This window comes from Podarcis cretensis (assembly GCF_951804945.1).
Source record: "Podarcis cretensis genome assembly, chromosome: 8".
Classification (NCBI taxonomy): Eukaryota; Metazoa; Chordata; class Lepidosauria; order Squamata; family Lacertidae; genus Podarcis; species Podarcis cretensis.
This window is the reverse complement of record NC_137177.1, coordinates 18,421,304-18,441,629: the sequence shown is the minus strand read 5'-3', so window position 1 is coordinate 18,441,629 and position 20,326 is coordinate 18,421,304. Positions and strand designations below refer to the sequence as shown.

At 44.0% G+C, this 20,326-nt stretch overlaps 2 protein-coding genes across 2 annotated transcripts; one reads left to right on the top strand and one right to left on the bottom strand.

The window, feature by feature from the left end:
* Positions 1 to 1,666: 1,666 nt before the first annotated feature.
* LOC307221712 (uncharacterized protein) lies at positions 1,667 to 7,514 on the top strand. The gene is made up of 4 exons (XM_079986488.1): positions 1,667 to 2,042; positions 3,712 to 3,864; positions 4,581 to 4,715; positions 7,037 to 7,514. Exons 1-4 carry the CDS (start codon positions 1,865 to 1,867, stop codon positions 7,114 to 7,116), a joined length of 546 nt encoding a protein of 181 aa, XP_079842614.1. The 5' UTR covers positions 1,667 to 1,864; the 3' UTR covers positions 7,117 to 7,514.
* A 1,345-nt stretch (positions 7,515 to 8,859) lies between these two features.
* On the bottom strand, positions 8,860 to 16,679 carry LOC307221709 (uncharacterized protein). Its single transcript, XM_079986484.1, has 5 exons — positions 16,550 to 16,679; positions 14,729 to 14,924; positions 11,507 to 11,653; positions 9,581 to 9,715; positions 8,860 to 9,384 (listed from the first exon to the last, which is right to left on the bottom strand). The coding sequence occupies exons 1-5, from the start codon at positions 16,550 to 16,552 to the stop codon at positions 9,296 to 9,298; spliced, it is 570 nt and encodes a 189-aa protein (XP_079842610.1). The 5' UTR covers positions 16,553 to 16,679; the 3' UTR covers positions 8,860 to 9,295.
* Positions 16,680 to 20,326: the final 3,647 nt, after the last annotated feature.

Sequence of the window (20,326 nt, the reverse complement as noted above, 5' to 3'; positions counted from 1 at the left end):
GGTCACCTTGGGCCAGTCCCTGCCTTTTAGTCTAACCTACCTTGCAGGATTTTAGTGGGGATTAGTTGAGGAGGGGGAGAACCATGTATACAACCTTAAGCTCCTTGAAGGAAAAGATGAGATATAAATGCAACAAACAAATATGGATGGGCGGATTCAGTTGGTTCCCATTTTATTGTGGAAACCCATAATTGCGTAGCGAGTTCCCGCCTCCCCCTGGTGGAAATAAAGACACATGACACAAATATTTAGGTTAATGGGCAAAAAAATGGCCACAACTTTATTGGTTACAGGAATGAGCGGTATTGGCTTAGGCATTGGTCCTAACCGAATATCCGGCTTCAGCCCGAATGCTTGAAGACTGGGAAGAGTTAATCACCAGTAGGGGGAGTCCTGCTGATGCACATCAACTAGGAACTCCCCTGGGGTCACCACTCGGGGGCATGCCTTAGGCCCTCACCTCCATAGGCTTCGGACAGGGCCATGCCCCCCGGAATCCTTTACCGGACTACCCTTCGATATTTGGGGGAGGTGACGGCGCTTCCTCCCCCCTTCATCTACATGACAATGCCCCTACCAATGCCCAACCGCCACTCGAGAAAGCACAAAAATCCCTTAAGCACAGCACGTGAAAACAGACGGAGAAAACAAGGCAGCTAAACCCGATGAGCTGAGGCGGCAAAAGAGGGAGATCCCTGGCCGTGCCAGTGTGCTATTGAGCAAGCCATGTTCCCCCCTCCCCAGCAGATGACGCAGCCAGGGATCCCCTCAATCGTGCGGAGGCTGAGAGCCAGCCCCTGTGCACATGGAGAAGGTGTGAAGCCCGCAACTCCACCTCCTCTCGAGTTCGGAAGTGGTTTTAAAAAACCCTACAACAATATGTATGGGACGCAGGTGGCGCTGTGGGTTAAAGCCTCAGCGCCTAGGGCTTGCCGATCGAAAGGTCGGCGGTTCGAATCCCTGCGGCGGGGTGCGCTCCCGCTGCTCGGTCCCAGCGCCTGCCAACCTAGCAGTTCGAAAGCACCTCCGGGTGCAAGTAGATAAATAGGGACCGCTTACCAGCGGGAAGGTAAACGGCGTTTCCGTGTGCGGCTCTGGCTCTGGCTCTGGCCAGAGCAGCGATGTCACGCTGGCCACGTGACCCGGAAGTGTCTCCGGACAGCGCTGGCCCCTGGCCTCTTAAGTGAGATGGGCGCACAACCCCAGAGTCTGGCAAGACTGGCCCGTACGGGCAGGGGTACCTTTACCTTTACCTTTTTACAACAATATGTAGCCAGAAATACAACCTCCTTCAAAATTCTCACTTTTCCAACTGCTGCAATGCAGTTCTCCAATCCAATAATAATAATAATTTTTAAAAATTGATACCTTAGGGGAAAGTGTGAAAATAACATACAAAAAATGCATTATGTTCAGGGAAATGTGTTTGCAAAAAAGGGGGGGGGAGGGAGGGAGGCTGTATATCCTGAGCCTTTCACACAAAGTTGCCTGGTTGAATTTCCAAGAGAACTATAGTCCAGTAAATGAGTCACAAACTGATCCATTGAATTGTGGAGAACTGAACTTCGGCTCAGAGGAAACAAGAAGCCAAGGGGAACTGAAATGGACAGATTCGTCCAATACTGAACTTCTAGCTACTCCCAGAGGAAGGTTCTCTCCCACCCAGTTCAAAGGTTCCATTTCAGTTGAAGGAACGGAACAGAGGAATCCAGTAGAAACCGTTTGAGGAGCACGTTGTCCGGTGGAAACTGGATCTCAGTGATCTCCTTGGAGCCTCCTGGGGTGACCTCGCTAGCACCACCACTACCCTCCTAGCCTCTTCAGGCTGCTGCCAGAGCCAAAGATCAGGAGAAGGAACCCCACCATGCTTCTCTACAGGGGAATTAGCTGCCTCCTTTCCTGCATCAGTTTTGTGCTTCTCTTGGTTGCTCAAGTATCCTCTGGGTGGGCAGTGCACGAAACAGATATTCTGGAAGCCTCATACACTGGTTTATGGACCACCTGCACAGAAGACGGCTGCAGTTTCTTGGCCATCAGAGAATGTACAGTATGCCTGGGTTGGGCTGGGTGACGTTGGGTTCAACAGATATTGCCGCTGTTGTTTCCCTCAGGCTTTGAATTCCTCTTTCCACATCCACACAAACTATGGGTACTGCTGCTACTAATAATAATAAATAATAAATTTTATTTATACCCCACCCTCCCCAGCCAAGACCGGGCTCAGAGCAGCTAACACCAGGTATAAAAACAATTGATTAAAATACAACTTAAAAACAAGATTAAGTACAACATTAAAATGCAGCCTCATTTCAGTAGAAACTCAAATCAAAAACTTTTTGGGGATGAAAACGTCAAATCTTCACCAAGGCCAACTATCCAGACTGGCCCTACATGGGCCAGAAAAAAGCCAGGGAAGTCCCCAAATAGGAGTTCCTTAACAGAAGGAGAAAGGAAAAGGGAAAGAGGGGGAGGGGATCAAGTTGATACCAAGCCAAAGGCCTGGTGGAACAACTCTGTCTTACAGGCCCTGCAGAAAGAAATCAGATCCTGCAGGCCCCTGCTCTCATGAGACAGAGTATTCCACCAGGCCGGAGCCGGTGTTGAAAAGGCCCTGGCTCTGGTTGAGGCTAATCTGACTTCCTTAGGGCCCGGGACCTCTAGTGTGTTGCTATTTGTGGACCTTAAGGTCCTCCGCGGGGCATACCAGGAGAGGTGGTCCCGTAGGTATGAGGGTCCTAGTGACTTGTGACAGAAAAAAAAGATGGCTTCCCTCATAGATACAGCTAAAAATGTTTTTGTTATTTGTTTTAAAGAACAAACAAATAAACAAATGGAAAAGGAAAACCCAGAAGGCTCTTAGACTGACTCTCTGGGTTTTATAGTTGCTTGGGGTTTTTTGTACAGATTTTTTAGGATGTTATTATTATTATTATTATTATTATTATTATTATTATTATTATCATCATCATCATTTCTATACTTTATATTTTTCAGAAAAATCTCAAAGCGGTTTACAGCATATTAAACATCAATAAAACAATGCAGAATCAAACATTTCTGAAGGAAATTCTGCCATTCAACAGAATGGGCTGGCCAGTCTATTCATGTTCAAAGCACATGAGCTGGATTAAGATCATTCCCTATACATCCCTGACTGGATCCTGCCCATGTTTATTATGACTAACTGATATGATTGACATTTGCTATTATTATACAATCACGAAGGTGTTTTTATTGCAGAAAGTGTTTTACTATGTCATTGCAAATCACTGTTGCCATTATTATTCCACTATTCATTTTTCTCTGCAACCATAGCAGCTGAACGAGCGCAGCTCTGTGAGGGGGATAAGGGGTCTCCAGACAACTTCCAACACCCTTCCAACTACAGCTCCCAGAAATCTGAGAGGCGCGGGGAGAGAAGCCATGACTGTTTAAAGTGTTTTTGTTGTACTTTAAAAGCATGGCATGAATATGACCCTATAATTTAATTGTCGCAACCTAACATTGTGGCACGCTCTTGAGTCCCTCCTGCAAAAACACTGATGATCTGGAGGCATCCATAAATTTCATATCCTTTTATTCCCAGTCACAGAATTTGGGTTGCAGAAAGGAGAGACTTTCTCCATGTTTCCTGAATGCCGTTGTTTGGGTGGGGAAGAGCTGCCTGGGACCACCCTCAGCTATTTTTACAAGTCTCTTATTCCGCTTTAGTGAAACTGGACGTCGTCCGGAGCTTTATGCTTGTGGCTCTCTTTTTTTCCCTTCTGGCCATACTGTGCTCTGTGGAATCGAAGTACTGGATGAAATGCACTGAGGACTTTTTCATGGATGGCCCTATTGCGGCTGTCTTCAGCTTGACCTCAGGTACCAATTTCGAGATGAATCATTTGTGTCCAACTGGGATGTAGCTGCTTTTGGGGACAAAAGCAAGGAAACTGGCGGGGAGCAGGGGGAGCACAAGTACTCGAGAACTGCCTTCCATAAACAGGACATTTATTTGTCTGTTTATAGCATTTATGCCTGTCTTTCAGCCAAAAAAATTCTCAAGGGTGGCTTACAAACACCAGTTCTAAGATGGCCGGTTCCCTCAGACTCTTGATATAAAAAGACACAACACATGAGGAAATGGGGAATGGGAGGGAGAAGGCAAAAGCAAACTGCTAAATGCCATAACTGCTAGTTCCTAGAGGCTGAGGCTGTTTTGGCCCCCTCACCAAATAATAATAATAATAATAATAATAATAATAATAATAATAATTCCCTGCCTCTCAGTCGAACCTACCACATGGGGTTGTTGTGAAGAGTATATGAGGAGAGGGAGAACCATGTATTCCACCTTGAGCTCCTTGGAGGAAAAAGGTGGGATAGAGATGCAATAAATGAATACATAAATGCTAACCTGCCGTCCTGGGCTCCATTAGGAGGAAGGGAGGGGTATAAATTGGATAGCTAAATAAAGAACCACAGCATACCAGGGAGAATAGTGTGTGAAAATCATCCATTCACCACGAGCATTGTTGCATTTGCAGGACTAGCCAAATATAATATTTGAATGGACCCTAATCCACTGTTTCTTGTAGGGATCTGTGTGCTGGTCGCTGTGGTGGTATTTGATAACTCCGTCCGCGAGACAACAGAGCCTCAACTGCAGGACCCTTCTGCTAAATGGGCTTATTTCCTAAGCTGTGTTGTCTGCGCCCTTTGCTTGGGGACAGGTAAATGCAAAGGCTAAAATGGTTATAATGGCTATTATAGTCCTTGGCTATAATGGCCTATAGCCAATTACACTTTAGAGTAGACCCATTGAAATTAATGGCCTTACATTAGTCATGTTAATTTATTCCAGTGGGTCTGCTCTAAGAAGAACTGGCCACAATTCATATAGAGATAGAGGTTCCAACTTTCTCCCTAAGATCTCAGGTTGGGTTACAACCATTAAAACACAGTATTGAAAACAGTTTTAAAAACAACAAAAATTTACAATCGGAGAAAGCAGGTGGGTCATAAAAATAAGGTCCATATAGTTAAAGCTATGGTTTTCCCAGTAGTGATGTATGGAAGTGAGAGCTGGACCATAAAGAAGGCTGATCGCCGAAGAATTGATGCTTTTGAATTATGGTGCTGGAGGAGATCCTTGAGAGTCCCATGGACTGCAAGAAGATCAAACCTATTCATTCTTAAGGAAATCAGCCCTGAGTGCTCACTGGAAGGACAGATCCTGAAGCTGAGGCTCCAATACTTTGGCCACCTCATGAGAAGAGAAGACTCCCTGGAAAATACCCTGATGTTGGGAAAGATGGAGGGCACAAGGAGAAGGGGACCACAGAGGATGAGATGGTTGGACAATGTTCTCGAAGCTACCAGCATGAGTTTGGCCAAACTGCGGGAGGCAGTGGAAGACAGGAGTGCCTGGCGTGCTCTGGTCCATGGGGTCACGAAGAGTCGGACACGATTAAACGACTAAACAACAACAAGTGTCAAAAGCCAGGGTAAAGGGGTGTGTTCGGTGTTCACTGAAACCTGTATAATGAAGGTGGCCAGACACACCTCCATGGGGAGGGAATGCCACAGGCTAGGGGTTGCCACAGAGAAGGCCCTTTCCAAGACCACACACACACCCGCGCACATCTGAGGAACTGCCAAGAGGGTTAACTCTGCCAATCTTAGCATCTGAGAAGATCTGGAGGGATGGAGGTGGTCTTTCAGGTATCTGAAAGGAGACGTTCAGAGTAACCAGGTCTCATGTTTTGACTCAGAGTTTCAGCATCTTGGGAGGGGCTTGTCATGCTGAAAAGTCAGGAACAAGGGAGGATCCCCCTCTCTCATTGACTATGGAATTTGCTCCAACAAGACATAGGGATGGCCACAAACCTAGATGGCTTTAAAGTAGGATCAGACCAATTGATGGAGGAAAGGTCTATCAGTGGCGGTTGGTCACAACAGCTATGTTGTATCACCACTGTATGCCTCTGAATGCTGGTTGCTGGGAATCACAAATGCGGGGGAAGAACTTTTGAGCTCAGGCCCTGCTTACAGGATTCCCAAAGGCATCTGGTCGGCCACTGTGAGAACAAGGTGCTGGACTAGATGGTAAAAGCAACTTATGCAAATGCCTTATATTAGAGGAAATGGCCCAGTCAAAACCTCATTGAACAATGTGTTACCTTGCAAGAAAACTACTAAAATGCAAAGTGGGTTTTTAGGAGGAGAAATTCTCTTTTTGAAAATTTCAAACTGCTGCGAAATGTGGATAACCAAATTTATGACTGGAAAACAAGAAACTGAGAGAATGGAAGTTGATAGGCCTTCCACACCTCAAGCCCTGAGGATTTTTCTGGTGCCTGCAGGGTCCCACCCCCTGCCCCTCCCCCTGCTGAAAGAAACGTGGAGATGCTTACGGATAAGCAAATATTTTTCGGTGGCAGAACTGCATCTCAAAATTTGGATAAGTGTGAATTTTGGAGGGTGGTGGTGTTTGGGTTAGCATACTGCTATAGAAAGTGTGAATTTGATAGATTTTTTACTTTAAATACAGTGGTACCTTGGTTCTCAAATGACTTGGTACTCAAACAACTTGAAACCCAAACACTGCGAACCCGGAAGTAAGTGTTCCGGTTTGCAAACTTTTTTCAGAAGCTGAAAGTGCTCCATTTTGAGTGTTACGCTTCCGATTTGAGTGCCACACTTTTGTTTTGAGTGCCACACTTCCGTTTTGGGTGTTAACACTGAAGTCTATCTGTTTTTGCTATTTATTTTGCTTTTTTGTTTTTGCGGATTTTTGTTTTTTAAGAGTCTAGAACGGATTGATCCATTTTGCATTACTTTCTATGAGAAAGTGTGCCTTGGTTTTGGAACACTTTAGTTCTGGAACAGACTTCCGGAACAGATTACGTTTAAGAACCAAGGTACCACTGTATGTACTGAACCATATTTCTCCTTCCCCCCCTTCCTGAGAGTCCATGTGTGTCCACAGGTACCATGCTGACAAACCATGCCATTGCCCACTCATCTCTGTACCTCTCTCTTTCTCTCCCAGGAATATTCAGCCTGGTGCTGTACCATCTCTCCCTCTGGAAACCAACAGCTTATTCCTCACAGGTGGCTCCCAAAGGGTAATCAGACACCAAAGGCCAAAAGTCTAGAAGGAAGAAAGCATTGTATGCTTCCCCCCATTTTTGAAGTGGCACTGGATCCTTGGAATCTACATTGACCATGTGCATTTTTAAATGGAGGAGATGTCCACACCCGGGCCACAAGATTCACTGTTTGCATTGGATATCATCCTGCCAGCACACCTTCAAGTACATACCCACTGGACTTAGTGAGATCAGAATCTTTGAACAACCCATGTGCAGCTTACTGCATTTCAGCAGCACTGAAGAAGAAACGACCCTTTCCCAGGTCTCCTCTTCATTGCATCCCATTTGATTTGTATTTAGACAATTTTTTTCTTCCTTTCTTTTCTTCCTGCTTCAATGCCTTGCCCTGCTATTAAATCATTGGTTTGTATGGAAGATTGATAGCCCTCTCCACCTCCTTGATCAAATGAAGGCCAAAGCAATGAGTTACAGATGATCATGTGACGGCACAGGGATTGGTTAGCTATGATTCCTGCATCACAGGGGAGCTGGACTCGGTTGACTCAACAATTCTATTATTGTGATAGCAGGGCAAAGCAAATAGCTCATTCCTTGGTGGTGGAGCTGCCATTACGAAAGAATGCTATGGGTGAAGATGCTATTCATTGCAGGGATGGGGGATCTGGTGCCCTCTGAATGTTGCTGGACTCCAACGCTCATCTTTACCATCCTCAAGAGCAGCGCTCTGTTGTGTAGGTAGCACACAGAGAAGACCACACGGCACTAAGGGGGGGCGAGAATCTATGGAATTTGGCTCCCCTCAGCTTCTCATTTTTGCTATCTTAAATTCAGTTCACATTTCTGCAGCAATTTGTAATAATAATAATAATAATAATAATAATAATAATAATAATAATAATCACAAACATTTGTCAACATTTTAGGGCAAATTTATCACAATATATGTGTCTTTGTATGACTCTTTTAACTAATTTTCACAATTTTGCAAACCATTTCCATTACCACAATGATTTTTTGTATGCTATCTTCAGTAATAGATATGAGTAATTCCACACTCACTTTCCCCTAATATATGCTTTTCTATACCAATGCGGGTGGCGCTGTGGGTAAAACCTCAGTGCCTAGGACTTGCCGATCGTATGGTCGGCAGTTCGAATCCCCATGGCGGGGTGAGCTCCCGTCATTTGGTCCCAGCTCCTGCCCACCTAGCAGTTCGAAAGCACCCCTAAGTGCAAGTAGATAAATAGGTACCGCTTTATAGCGGGAAGGTAAACGCCGTTTCCATGTGCTGCGCTGGTGCTGGCTCGCCAGAGCAGCTTCGTCACACTGGCCACGTGACCCAGAAGTGTCTCCGGACAGCGCTGGTCCTCGGCCTCTTAAGTGAGATGGGTGCACAACCCTAGAGTCAGACATGACTGGCCTGTACGGGCAGGGGTACCTTTACCTTTATACCAAATGTTTAGTTACAGAGAACCACATTGCAAAATTCAGAGATGTGTAAATATTGCAGGATAATTGTATTTCACTTTGCATATTGGTATGAGAAGTGTGAATTAGATAGTTTCTGATAAAAATACAAACAAAATCATTTTTCTCCCCTATCCCTACATAAGTACATCTGGCTCTGTTCTCCACCCCCTCAGTTGCTCCCTCTTCCTTAGCATATGAGGTCTGAGCAAGCCCCTTCACTCTTCCTAATAGTAGGACCAGCCCTGATTTCAAGAGATTCATGAATTTCCAGTAATATGAGAAGCAAAAGTTGCTATAAGACATTTAATACTTAAGTGTTCATCCATGGCATCACATATGACTGAGATGTGGCCAGTCCTCACAATATATACATATACTGTAATAAAAACAGCAGCAACAACAATTAGAAGCAAGTGGGGAAATGGGGCAGTCTTGGAAAGCAAGAGGGATATTCCACCCAAGTCAGAAGCGATTGCTGAATAAAAGGTATCTCGGTAATGGATGAGATCATTTTGATGGTTCCAGCAGGGCACTTGGGTAAGATGGCTTCTCAAAAGTGATGTCGCAGAGATGAAAGTGGGCATCTTTCCTGCAATCCAGGCTTATTCCAAATGGCTCTTGGTTAAGTGACATCACCAAACAGAACGCCCATTGGCCAGTCAGGTTTGAAGGCCCCACCTGACTGGGGAACACCTGTGACAGGTGTCATAGGCCGTGGGCTATACTCAAGGGTCACTGGGTGTTGATGGCTCTTCCTCTTGGGATGGTTTTACTCTTTTGTGGAACTTCCTGTCCCATAGCAGGTTTTGTGTACCTGGAAAAGAAATTGGAAAACAAGAAGAAATTGGGAAATGAGAAGACTAATCCTGGAAGTGTTAGAAAATGAAGCTTTTATATGAAATTTAAGCTCATTTTCTCACATATATATATTCATTCATATATATGAGAGAAAACGCAGCTGACCCCAGTTTACCAAGATTGTTATCTGACTCAGAATAGGATGTACTCACCCAACACTAAGCTGAGAGAGAAGGAGACGCAAGCTATGCAGAAAGCCCAGTCTGGTGCCAGGTGTATAACATCTGCATCTATGACAATACGAACCTCAAACAACACAATCATTAGAGAACTGACAGTGCAGAGTCCTGCAAGCAAGCAAGAAACTCTTATTAGACAGGGATGTCCCAAGACATTTTGCTGCCTGAGACAAAGGACAAGATAGTGAATCTTCCGCTCCGCCTCCAACCCCCCACATGGATTGTACTAAGCCCTATGAGACTGGCGACTCAAGGTGGATGGACCTTTCAATTATAGTTTGGTTTAACCCATTGCAATTCGTTTATTTGAAGTGGAAATTTGTATGTGTTTTTGTGCACATTTTCAAAAATAGGTGCACTTTCTTACACAGTTTTGCCTAGTATAAGCATTTTTGCAAGCAATTTAGCCCTCACCAACCCCACGTCGAATGCGTTTCTTTAGGCTGTTTTCAGTAATATGCACATTTTTGTAATCATCCCTTGGTTGGAGGCCAACCACCATTCAAAATTACAAAATTCAGAGAAGGGCAAATTTCAAAAGAGAGGTATGTTTTGGTTTGTATACTGATTTGAGAACATTGCATTAGAATGTGAACTAAATGAATCCCCTCCAACACACAATCCTTACTGGAAAATGAATCTAAGGTCCCACCACCATTTAAAGCCATGTCGCAGGGGCCACCAAGCCCATAGGTGCCACAGTGCCCAGGAAGGTTTTCACTACTGCTCCCAGGCAAATGCCCCAGACTCTGAGCTCTCATTAAAAAAAAATGAGTACATCTCTAGCTCTCTTAGAAAGAGAGTTGTAAAGCAAAATGTGCTGGCAGCCTTCTAAGCAATTTCTGTGAAATGAGCCAGCCTGGTTCTCGCCTATCAGTGTTTTTAGCCAATGAGTGAAGTCAGAGCTGTGATTGACAAGTAGGTTGTTTGGACACCAGGCAACAGGAATCCCTGGAGTCCTAAAGAGCTTCTGTTTCCTCCCCTTCCCATTAGTGTTCCTACTTTTGTCTTATTTTCAAGTAGTCCGTAGAATCTCTGCATTTTGCCCTTTCTTTGTCCCTTGCAACCAGCAGGCATCTTTCCTATGATGCATTTGTCTGAGATTGGCTACTTGCTAAAGATTATTATCTTTAAATACCACTCAACAATAATTGTGTGTGGATGTTAAAGAGTGCTGCCCCCCCCCAAAAAAAAATATCCAAAAAAATAAATATGAAAACTTGGGAAAGAGACTTGGGCATGTTTCTTGCTATGCAGGAGCTGATGTCCAGGCACTCATTAATAATGTCCAGTCACACATGCCTATTTCTGAAGTAAGTCTCTTTGTGTTTAATGGAGCTTTCTTCCAGATAAGTAGGTACAGGACTGGCATTAAGGAAAACAGAGTTATTGTCCCATTCAGAGCTATATCTTCACAAGGATACAACTGACTTTCTATACTTAGTATGAGGGTAACTAGGGGCAGGAACAATGAAACAGCAGTGGCTGTGCTCTCTCTAATGTTATGCCATGCTGACCACAGCAGCCATTTTGTCTTACTCCATGTCCCCTCCACGGCAGCCATTTTGTGACTGGAACCCTCGGCACTCTCAATATTGCCCTCTGGTGCAAAAAAGATTGGCGACCCGCTGCTGCCTCGTGCCATTTTCAACAGTCATGGCTTCCCCAAAAGGACCCTGGGAACTGTAGTGCTGAGAGTTGCTAGGAAACTCCCTATTCCTTTCACAGAGCTACAATGCCCAGAGCATGCAAACAGTCAAGCCCTCTTCCCAGAGAACTCGGAGTTCCTCTGAGCATACTCCACTCTTGCCCATGGCTGGCACTGTTTCTGCTCCACGTGGAGAAGCACTAAACTAAATTCACTGTTATGCAAGATGATGAAGTGCCCTGATATGATACCTGCACAGTAGATAGCAATGGAAGAAATCATACAGTCGGGAATCTCCCTCTTTGTGATGCGACTTAAAAGGTTCTGTCCACACAGCAAGGCAAAGCAAGTAAAAATGAGGGATATTATCATAAGGCCTCGGACAGCCTCCAGGCTCTCTAGAAAAAAGGAAAGAAAAACAGTCCCATTGCAAGTGCATTCGTGGCATTATGCCAGTGCTTCTAAGAACGGATTTGCAGTGCATTCCTAGTCAGTGTATATATGAATGGGAGGGTCCACATGCAGCCAGGGTGGCAATTACATGTTGAGTTAATGTAGTGTCAGGGAACAGGTGGTGCAGGAGGTGCTCCTGTGTCAATTTAACTGTTATTCTTAGGTACATGCTTTGATCCATGTATAGCCAGCATAATGTATTGGCCTGGCCAGCCGCAGAGAAAAGGAGCATGAGAAAGAAGGGAGTGAAACAGTTCACTTCAAAGATGAACTTTGTCTCAACTCTGGCCGAGACCCTCCCTGCCCGCAGACTGTCTTGCCAGAGTGGTGCATGCTCTGGTTATCTTCCGCTTGGACTACTGCAATGCGCTCTACGTGGGGCTACCTTTGAAGGTGATCCAGAAACTGCAACTAATCCAGAATGCGGCAGCCAGACTGGTGACTGGGAGTGGCTGCTGAGACCATATAACACCAGTCCTGAAAGATCTACATTGGATCCCAATACGTTTCTGAGCACAATTCAAAGTGTTGGTGCTGACCTTTAAAGCCCTAAACGGCCTCGGCCCAGTATACCTGAAGGAGCATCTCCACCCCCATCGTTCAACCTGGACACTGAGGTCCAGCACCGAGGGCCTTCTGGTGGTTCCCTCACTGTAAGAAGTGAGGTTACAGGGAACCAGGCAGCGAGCCTTCTCTGTAGCGGCGCCTGTCCTGTGGAACACCCTCCCTTCAGATGTCAAGGAAACAAAGAACTATCTGACTTTTAGAAGACATCTGAAGACAGCTCTGTTTAGGGAAGTTTTTAATGTTTGAAGTTTTATTCTGTTTAATATTCTGTTGGGAGCTGCCCAGAGTAGCTGGGGAAACTCAGCCAGATGGGCGGGGTATAAATAATAAATTATTATTGTTATCATGAACACCTGTATCAGAAATGATGTAATCTTGGCACAGAGCCCCCACAGCCTATGTGCAGGCCCTTTGCCAAGATTACAGCTCCAGCAATTCAATGAGACTTTCGCCACGGGGTTTCCGGGAGCTCTGCCCCAGAACATCAGACTGGCCTGTGCCAGCCATCCATTGTAATTGGGGTCTCTCACAGCAGGAACGATGGGTGGCTGTGCTAGCTTCACAGCTTACCTTTAAGTATTCTTTTATGTCCTTTAGTTATCTTTGCTTTGTATACTGGCACCTGTCGCTGTTTCTACACTTAGTATTATAGTATAGTAGTTATTAAAGTTTGCTTCTGCTCCTTAAGTGTTTGTTGCCCTCCATTTACTGAGAATCCAAGGGACCTGATACTGCTTAGTGGTTGCTTCTGACCGGGGTAATTATTGAGCAGGCAGAACAGTTAAATACAAGGTGTTCATGTGAGCTGTGTTGGCAACTGCATATCCAAGTCTTCCAAACCACTGAGATTGCAGTACAGAGTGGATGATTCCAGGCAGCCCAGAAGCAGGGCATGAGGGCGATAGCTTCTTCCCATTGTTGGCCCTCTCTTAAAGAGGAAAATGGCCAGTAAAGGTTCGATATCAGCAGTGAGCAGAAAGCAGATCAAATCTAGCAGAGCAGAACTCTGAGAGATTTCGAACACACCAACAAAGATTTCTGGCTCTGCATTGTTTAACAATGGGAAAAAAGGACATTTGTGTATGCATTGTGCATTCATTCTTATAAGAAATTAAAACTCTGTTTGCTTTGATAGGAAGGCTGGGGGGCAAACCAAGGAGATTGCTGAAATCTAAGAGGTTTGGAGGGGTTTTTTTTGGCTTGGAATCCAAACCAGTCACAGCTTCATCTATGACCTCTAATAGTAACAGTGAACTACAGTGGAAGGCTGCTGTATGATTTATGTATTTAATCATATGAAGAAGTTTACGTTAAATAATATAAAACATAAGAAAACAACTCCTAAAATCAACAGTTTAAAAAGCAAGAACATCACCAAAATTTGGCAACAACATCACCAAAATTTAGATAAAATCAACAGTTTTACAAACAAATGTGCAAAACAAACAAAAATTGCACGTCCCTCTAGGCTTGTCTAAACAAAAAAGTTGTTAGCAAGTGTTGAAAACAACGGGCTGGTTCTCCACTAACTTTTACTCATAGTAGACCCATTAAGAGTAATGGACCTAAGTTAGCTATGGTCATCAATTTCAGTGAGCCTACTCTGGGTAAACACGAATTGGCTACAACCAAGGTGTTAGCCTAATATTAAGTTCCAGAGCATAGATGCTGCCACACTATAACTCCATCTGCCCTGTACATTTAAAGCAATATCATACCACTTTAAACAGCTATGTCTTCCTCCACAGAATCATGGGGACTGCAGTTTGTTAAGGGAGCTGAGATTTATTAGAAGACCTCTATCTGCCACTACCCCAGAGCTACAGTTCTCAAAGTAGTTTAACAGTCAACCTCTCTCCCCAGGAAACTCTGTAAATTGTGGTTCTGTGCAGGGAAAGGGAGACTCTTAGCAACTCTTAGCACACTTAACACGCTATAGTTGCCAAAATTATGTGTGGGAAGCCATGATTGTTTAAAGTGATCTTATATTGCTTTGAATGATGTGTGTGTGTGAGAGAGAGAGTTTGGATTTGATATCCCGCTTTATCACTACCCGAAGGAGTCTCAAAGTGGCTAACATTCTCCTTTCCCTTCCTCCCCCACAACAAACACTCTGTGAGGTGAGTGGGGCTGAGAGACTTCAAAGAAGTGTGACTGGCCCAAGGTCACCCAGCAGCTGCATGTGGAGGAGCGGGGACGCGAACCCAGTTCCCCAGATTGTGAGTCTATCGCTCTTAACCACTACACCACACTGGCAATGTATAGCTGAGGTCTGAAAAAAATGCTACTTCTGCAGACAAAAGCTACTGAGTGGGTACCTAAGGGGTAAGACCGTCATTCAAGTCAACTCGTCCTAGCCTTCACTGCATGGAAATAAAACTCCTACCCAGAAGTCCGTTTGGCCCATGACCCTTAACCCAAGAAAGAACAGTAAACCAGTTGTGCCTCCTAACCGATGCTGTATGGGTGTGGTTTACAGCTCTTCTCAAAGCAAAAAAGCCACAACCCCAAATGGACATTGGATTTCACACAGTGATGGACCAGCCAGTTGGGAGATGCTATGCAGATGATGAGCAAGACGATATTGACGCAGCACATGACGCTGTATGTTTTTCTGACAAAAGGCATTGGCCGGACTTTGGCAAGGATCTGCAGAAAGAGGAAAGGCCAAGATTCAGAAGCCCTAAGAATGATACTTGGAATCCAGGTATGAAGGATGTGCTGGAGGGGATCATTTGCCAGCTTGGTGGTCTGTTCTACCCCAACGTCATATGGCCTCCAGCTATGTGGCTTCCGGTTACAGGGCATGCCTTGGCTACTAAGATAATCTACAGAGGCCCTCCTCGTTGTGCCACAACCTGAAAAAACTCAACTAGAAAGAAGTCCTTTTCTATGGTGGTATCCACTCTCTGGGGCCACAGGAGCCAACCAGATGCATGTGGGAAACCCTCTAGCAGGACCAGAGTCCAAGACAATTCTCCCTTCCCACAGTTTCCAGCAACTGGTACCCAGAAACATTGCTGCCTCCAACTGTGAAGGTAGAGCATAGCCATGATGGCTAGAAGCCACTCTTAGCCTTCATGTCCATGAATTTGTCCAATCTTCTTTTAAGGCCATCTAAATGGGTGGCTATCACTGCCTCCCTTGGAAGTGAGTGCAATGAATTACATGCTGCATGTCAAAGGACTTTATTTTATCTGTTCCGAGTCTCCCAAGAGTCCCCCTCTGTTTCATAATTTTCAAAGGCGATGATCATGGAAAAGTTTGGGGTACAGAACCTTACAATCCTCTGCCCTTTCCTCCCCAGAGTTGCACAACAGCAGCAACCAGGTCAGTTGTAACTGCAGCAGGATTAAGACTGAGAAGGCAGATGTGCCACAAGGCAGGTCTGACCAATGAAATAGACCTGAAGCTTCTGTTTTCCATAGGGGCCATGCATTTCCCAGCAACCTTTATTCAAGCTTTAGCATAGTATTGTCTTCCCAACCATTATGCATCCAGGGACACAAAATGGAACCATCCATTCTTGGCAACCCTCAAGTTTAGACTCGGGGCTAAAGACTGGCCTTGGTCCTCAAGTCCCCAAACAACATCACCTTGGCTATATATATATATATATATATATATATATATATATATAATGCTATCTCAAAACAGGGGCCAAACTTCCCTTGCAATGTGGGACTCATACCATTGCACCTTAAGTTGGCAAGCATAGAATCACAGAATTGCAGAGTTGAAAGGGACACTGAGTGTCATCTAATTCAACCCTCTGCAATACAGGAATCTTTTGCCAAACGTGGGGCTCGAACCCATCAGCCTGAGATTGAGAGTCTCACGCTCTACCAGCTGAGCTACTCCAGGTCCATCATAGGTTTAGCAGAGCCCTCCATGGAAAACTCAATTTTTTCCCCAGCTGATTATTTGTGCCTGATCATCTGTTGCCTTTTTAAAAGCATATCAAAGGTTCTCAGGCACCCCTTCTTTCAACTGAGTATTTTACCTTGCCTTCAATATCCCTCCCTTGGAGGAATACTTGAGGGAGGTTCTTAAAAATGTTTTCAATATTGTTTACAGTTGTTTTGGCAAATCGTATTGCAACTTGTCTTGGGCCCTACTGTGTGGGGTAGAGAAGAATACTATTTACATTTCTATTCTATTATTTCCATTATTGATGTTCTTCTTTTGGATATGTCTAATTTCCTTGTGGCTTAGGGCCTCAGTAAGTGGAGAAAGGGAGGCACAAAGGCCATCCCTCTTGCTTTTGGACTCACCATAATTCAACTTGAAAGGTGAAAGCTTTGACCACCCCACATTCCAGGCATGCACCATACCCTCTTCTTTGTGGTTGTTCCTCTCTGTTGCAACCCAAACAAAAAAAAAACAGAATGGCCACCCAGCTTCTGAGAGTCTTGCTGTTCAACTGTCATGGAATTTTCCCTCCTTCCATGAACAGAGGGTTGTCTCCAACTAAGTTCTACTCGGAATAGACTGGTTGAAATGAATGGACCTAGTCTTATTCATTTCTGAGTTCCATTAGCTGTTGCCAGACACTTCTCAGAATTCTTTTTCTATATAATTCTTTTTCAATTTACTCGTAACTCATATTAGCTTTATATTACATGGATACCCTGAAATGGATATACAGCCAATGTCTGAGCCCAAATTCCACCTACACTATTTTTAATCCAGATCATTGTCTGTGTAAATTCATTCTATTGCGCCACACAGTACTCACTGCACAGGGGAGGGTGGAACTGCAGGCCTCAGGTGTATCGCCTTCACACGGGGTTGCATTACAATGACAGTAGGAGCATTTCAGAGTTGTCACTGCATTAAAGTGATAGAAGTCGATGCAGGAGTTTTTGTGAGATGGTTATGAACTTAAAGGTATATTGGATGGAGATGGAACAGTAAGTCTATATAAAATATGAAAGCCCCACATGCAAGTATGTCAAATATATTTCAGATTTATCCTTCAAATTTTAAATTTAAATTTGAGAAAAATCAGAATATACAAGGGTTAAAATACTACAACAGATTAAAATTGCAAAAACTTTCTAAGCATCTCAGGAGGCTTGTCTAAACAAGAATGTTTTTAGTAGGTGCTGAGCAGAATACAGTGAGTGCCCCTGACTGTTCTCAGTGCTAGAGAAAGTACTAGCAAGAAATCCTGCAGAGTAACTGAATTATTTTGCTAAAAGACTATTTCCCAAAATTCAGCCACTTAATAGTACGACTAAAAGTGGAAATATGGCCCTTAGATTGTTCTAAAACAACCTTGCCCATCTGGGTTCGTATGGCACACCTGGGCAGCAACCCCACTGCACTCTCAAAGGACACACAGTGCACTAAGCACAGGTGCACATCTTGACTGACCCACATTTTGGAAAGGATCAAAGATGCATGAATCAAAATTTGCTCTATACAGTTTTCAGGACCAAAAATAGCAAGGATTTGACCAGGGGAAATGCAAGGCATGCAAGGAGTGAGGAATGGACCTAGTTCTCTACCCTTACCAACTTCCTTAGCAATCTTTTTAAAATAATGACCTCCATCTGTTTCACTGATTTCAAGCTTTGGCTAAACTGAAAAACTCTCAGACTAATATATGTATATATGACACAGGATCCTAAAACCTTTCAAATTGTAAGTAATATCATTTGGGTCTGGATAACCCTTCAACACCTTTTGTAAAACTAACAAATTGATGGGGGTTGATTGTTCCCATACAACCTTATATACACAACAGAATACATTTCTGAATGTATTTCCACCCACCCCTAAAGTTCTATTTTTGGACAGCCCTGCCACAAGCGGTGGCATGGCTCCCTCTAACTAAAAGCTCTGCAACACATTGGTTCTTTTCAGAAGCAATATGGACCATTGCTTTGCAACTCTATGCCATCTATGTATTACTTGAATGTCCAAGGGACTATGGGAAGTTACAGGGTCCTTGATGGACAAAGCAATATACTGGCTATGAAATACCATTGCTGTCTTTCCTATAACTTGGTGTGAGCTCTAATTTGGTTCACAGAAGCATTAAAAAACCCCACACACAATAAAAAACTTCCATGACCCAAATCAAAGAACAACTAAAGACTCAAGGTATGGCATGGGTGCCTGCTTAAGTAGCCAAACTAGATAGAGCTCGAGGGAATTGGACAGGGATAGGAACACCATGGTATGCACTGAATATTGGACAATGGAGCCAAAGTTATTACTGAGAGCTATTAAAAATCACTATTAGAATGTGGAACATTGTTTCTCCTTGTTCCAATTGCATCAGATTGTTGGGAAGGAGACAGGATACTTTGAGTCATCTGATCTGTTTGGTGAGACTGTACTGAATTGAACCAAACTTGTCATTTATGCCTCCTTCAAATCCCATCTTCAGTGCCATCCTTATCCATATGTCTAAGACAGAATTTGGAGAGATCGGTTGGCTTTTAATTGCAGATAAAATGGAGAATACTCTATTCCAAAGGTTTTTAACATGGGGGCATGACCACCCCATATGGATAAATGAACCAAGTTTTCCACAGCTGTTCGAAAAATGAAGGGGAAAGGGAGGGTTTAACTTTTGCCAACCAGACTGGCATCCACTGCCAGTGGAAGATGACCTTGAGTGTGGTTTCCTGCAAGTGAGCAGAGATCATTTAAGGAGCGGAGGGGTCCAGGCACCTTAACATTTGTGCTATTCAGTTATGTGGTCTAATTCTGATTCCCATACAATTTCAAGGCCTCTAGCATTCCCCGCTTCATGATCTACTAGATTGCTGTGTATTAGGGAAGTGGTACCCTTCGCGTCATATGCTAGATTTCTGCATAAGGATTCAAACAAGTTAAGTGTATGTAGGTGTATGTATGCAAGTGTATGTATGCAAACGAATGTGCCTGAGTGACTTGAAACCAGGTACCTCGGGTTAAGTACTTAATTTGTTCCAGAGGTCTGTTCTTAACCTGAAACTGTTCTTAACCTGAAGCACCACTTTAGCTAATGGGGCTTGCTGCTGCTGCCACGCCGCCAGAGCACAATTTCTGTTCTTATCCTGAAGCAAAGTTCTTAACCTGAAGCACTATTTCTGGGTTAGCAGCCTGTAACCTGAAGTGTATGTAACCTGAAGCGTATGTAACCTGAGGTACCACTGTAGTATGAATGCCTTTTAATTTACCTTGCAGTTCCTCTTTGGAGATTGCTTTGGGAAAGAGGCAACGGATTGTGTAAATGCCCACATCTTCCCGCCACATGACCACCAGGTCCCATTCAGTTAATATTTCTGCCACGTTTGGGTTGCAGATTTCGTTCACAGATTGGTGCCTAATTTGGTCCTTGGTTTCATCTCTGCAGTTACTGAAGTCTCCACCTATTGTAGTTTGTCTTCTTTTAAAATTGTTCTAATTCTGTGAGCGTGTTCCAGAGAAAGCATTCTTGTTCTGAGTTGGGTGAATATAGACAGGTGATGGTGAATGGTTGACTGCCTGTGACATCACAAACAAAGAGGTATCTCCCCTTTGGAACTTCCAAACTTCCCCCAAAACTCAGAGGGCCGTGCTTGCTTATCAGGCTAGCAACTCCCCAAGTTTTCCCAGAACCAGGAATTTGTAGTTGCTTGCCTATCCAGCATCCTTTGAGATAGGCAGCTTTTTGGTTCTTGCATTGATGTGTCTCCTGCAGGAGAACAATGTCTGGATCAGGGCTTTTTTCAGCTGGAACTCACCATAAATCAGTTTTGGCATCTCTCAGGTGAGCACCATTGCCATTCTAAGAGAACTGTAAAGTCTGATTGGGAATGTACTATACAGACTTAATGGGCAGGTCTGTATTTTAAGATATATATGTATCAATTGGTTATCACTGTACTTTAATTGTGCATCTATGCATATTCTGCAGTATCCATAGAATATTTTTTATCTGCTTTTTGGTTGAAATGACCAAGATGGTTGCAACAACAACAACAAAACCTGGATAGAACTGAATTGACTATCAAATACCCATTCTCTTCACTCCACACATTCTACACCAATAAAACATACAGATATATTAA

What these genes read in the sequence shown, in the direction of transcription:
- LOC307221712 (XM_079986488.1), top strand. Translation starts at nt 1,865, where the DNA reads ATGCTTCTCTACAGGGGAATTAGCTGCCTCCTTTCCTGCATCAGTTTT. An exon ending in TGTCTTCAGCTTGACCTCAG is followed by an intron (nt 3,865 to 4,580) that starts GTACCAATTTCG and finishes TGTTTCTTGTAG; the next exon opens with GGATCTGTGTGCTGGTCGCT. An exon ending in CGCCCTTTGCTTGGGGACAG is followed by an intron (nt 4,716 to 7,036) that starts GTAAATGCAAAG and finishes TTTCTCTCCCAG; the next exon opens with GAATATTCAGCCTGGTGCTG.
- LOC307221709 (XM_079986484.1), bottom strand. An exon ending in ACCACACCCATACAGCATCG is followed by an intron (nt 11,654 to 14,728) that starts GTTAGGAGGCAC and finishes CCTTTTTTCTAG; the next exon opens with AGAGCCTGGAGGCTGTCCGA. An exon ending in CATTGCTATCTACTGTGCAG is followed by an intron (nt 9,716 to 11,506) that starts GTATCATATCAG and finishes GCTTGCTTGCAG; the next exon opens with GACTCTGCACTGTCAGTTCT.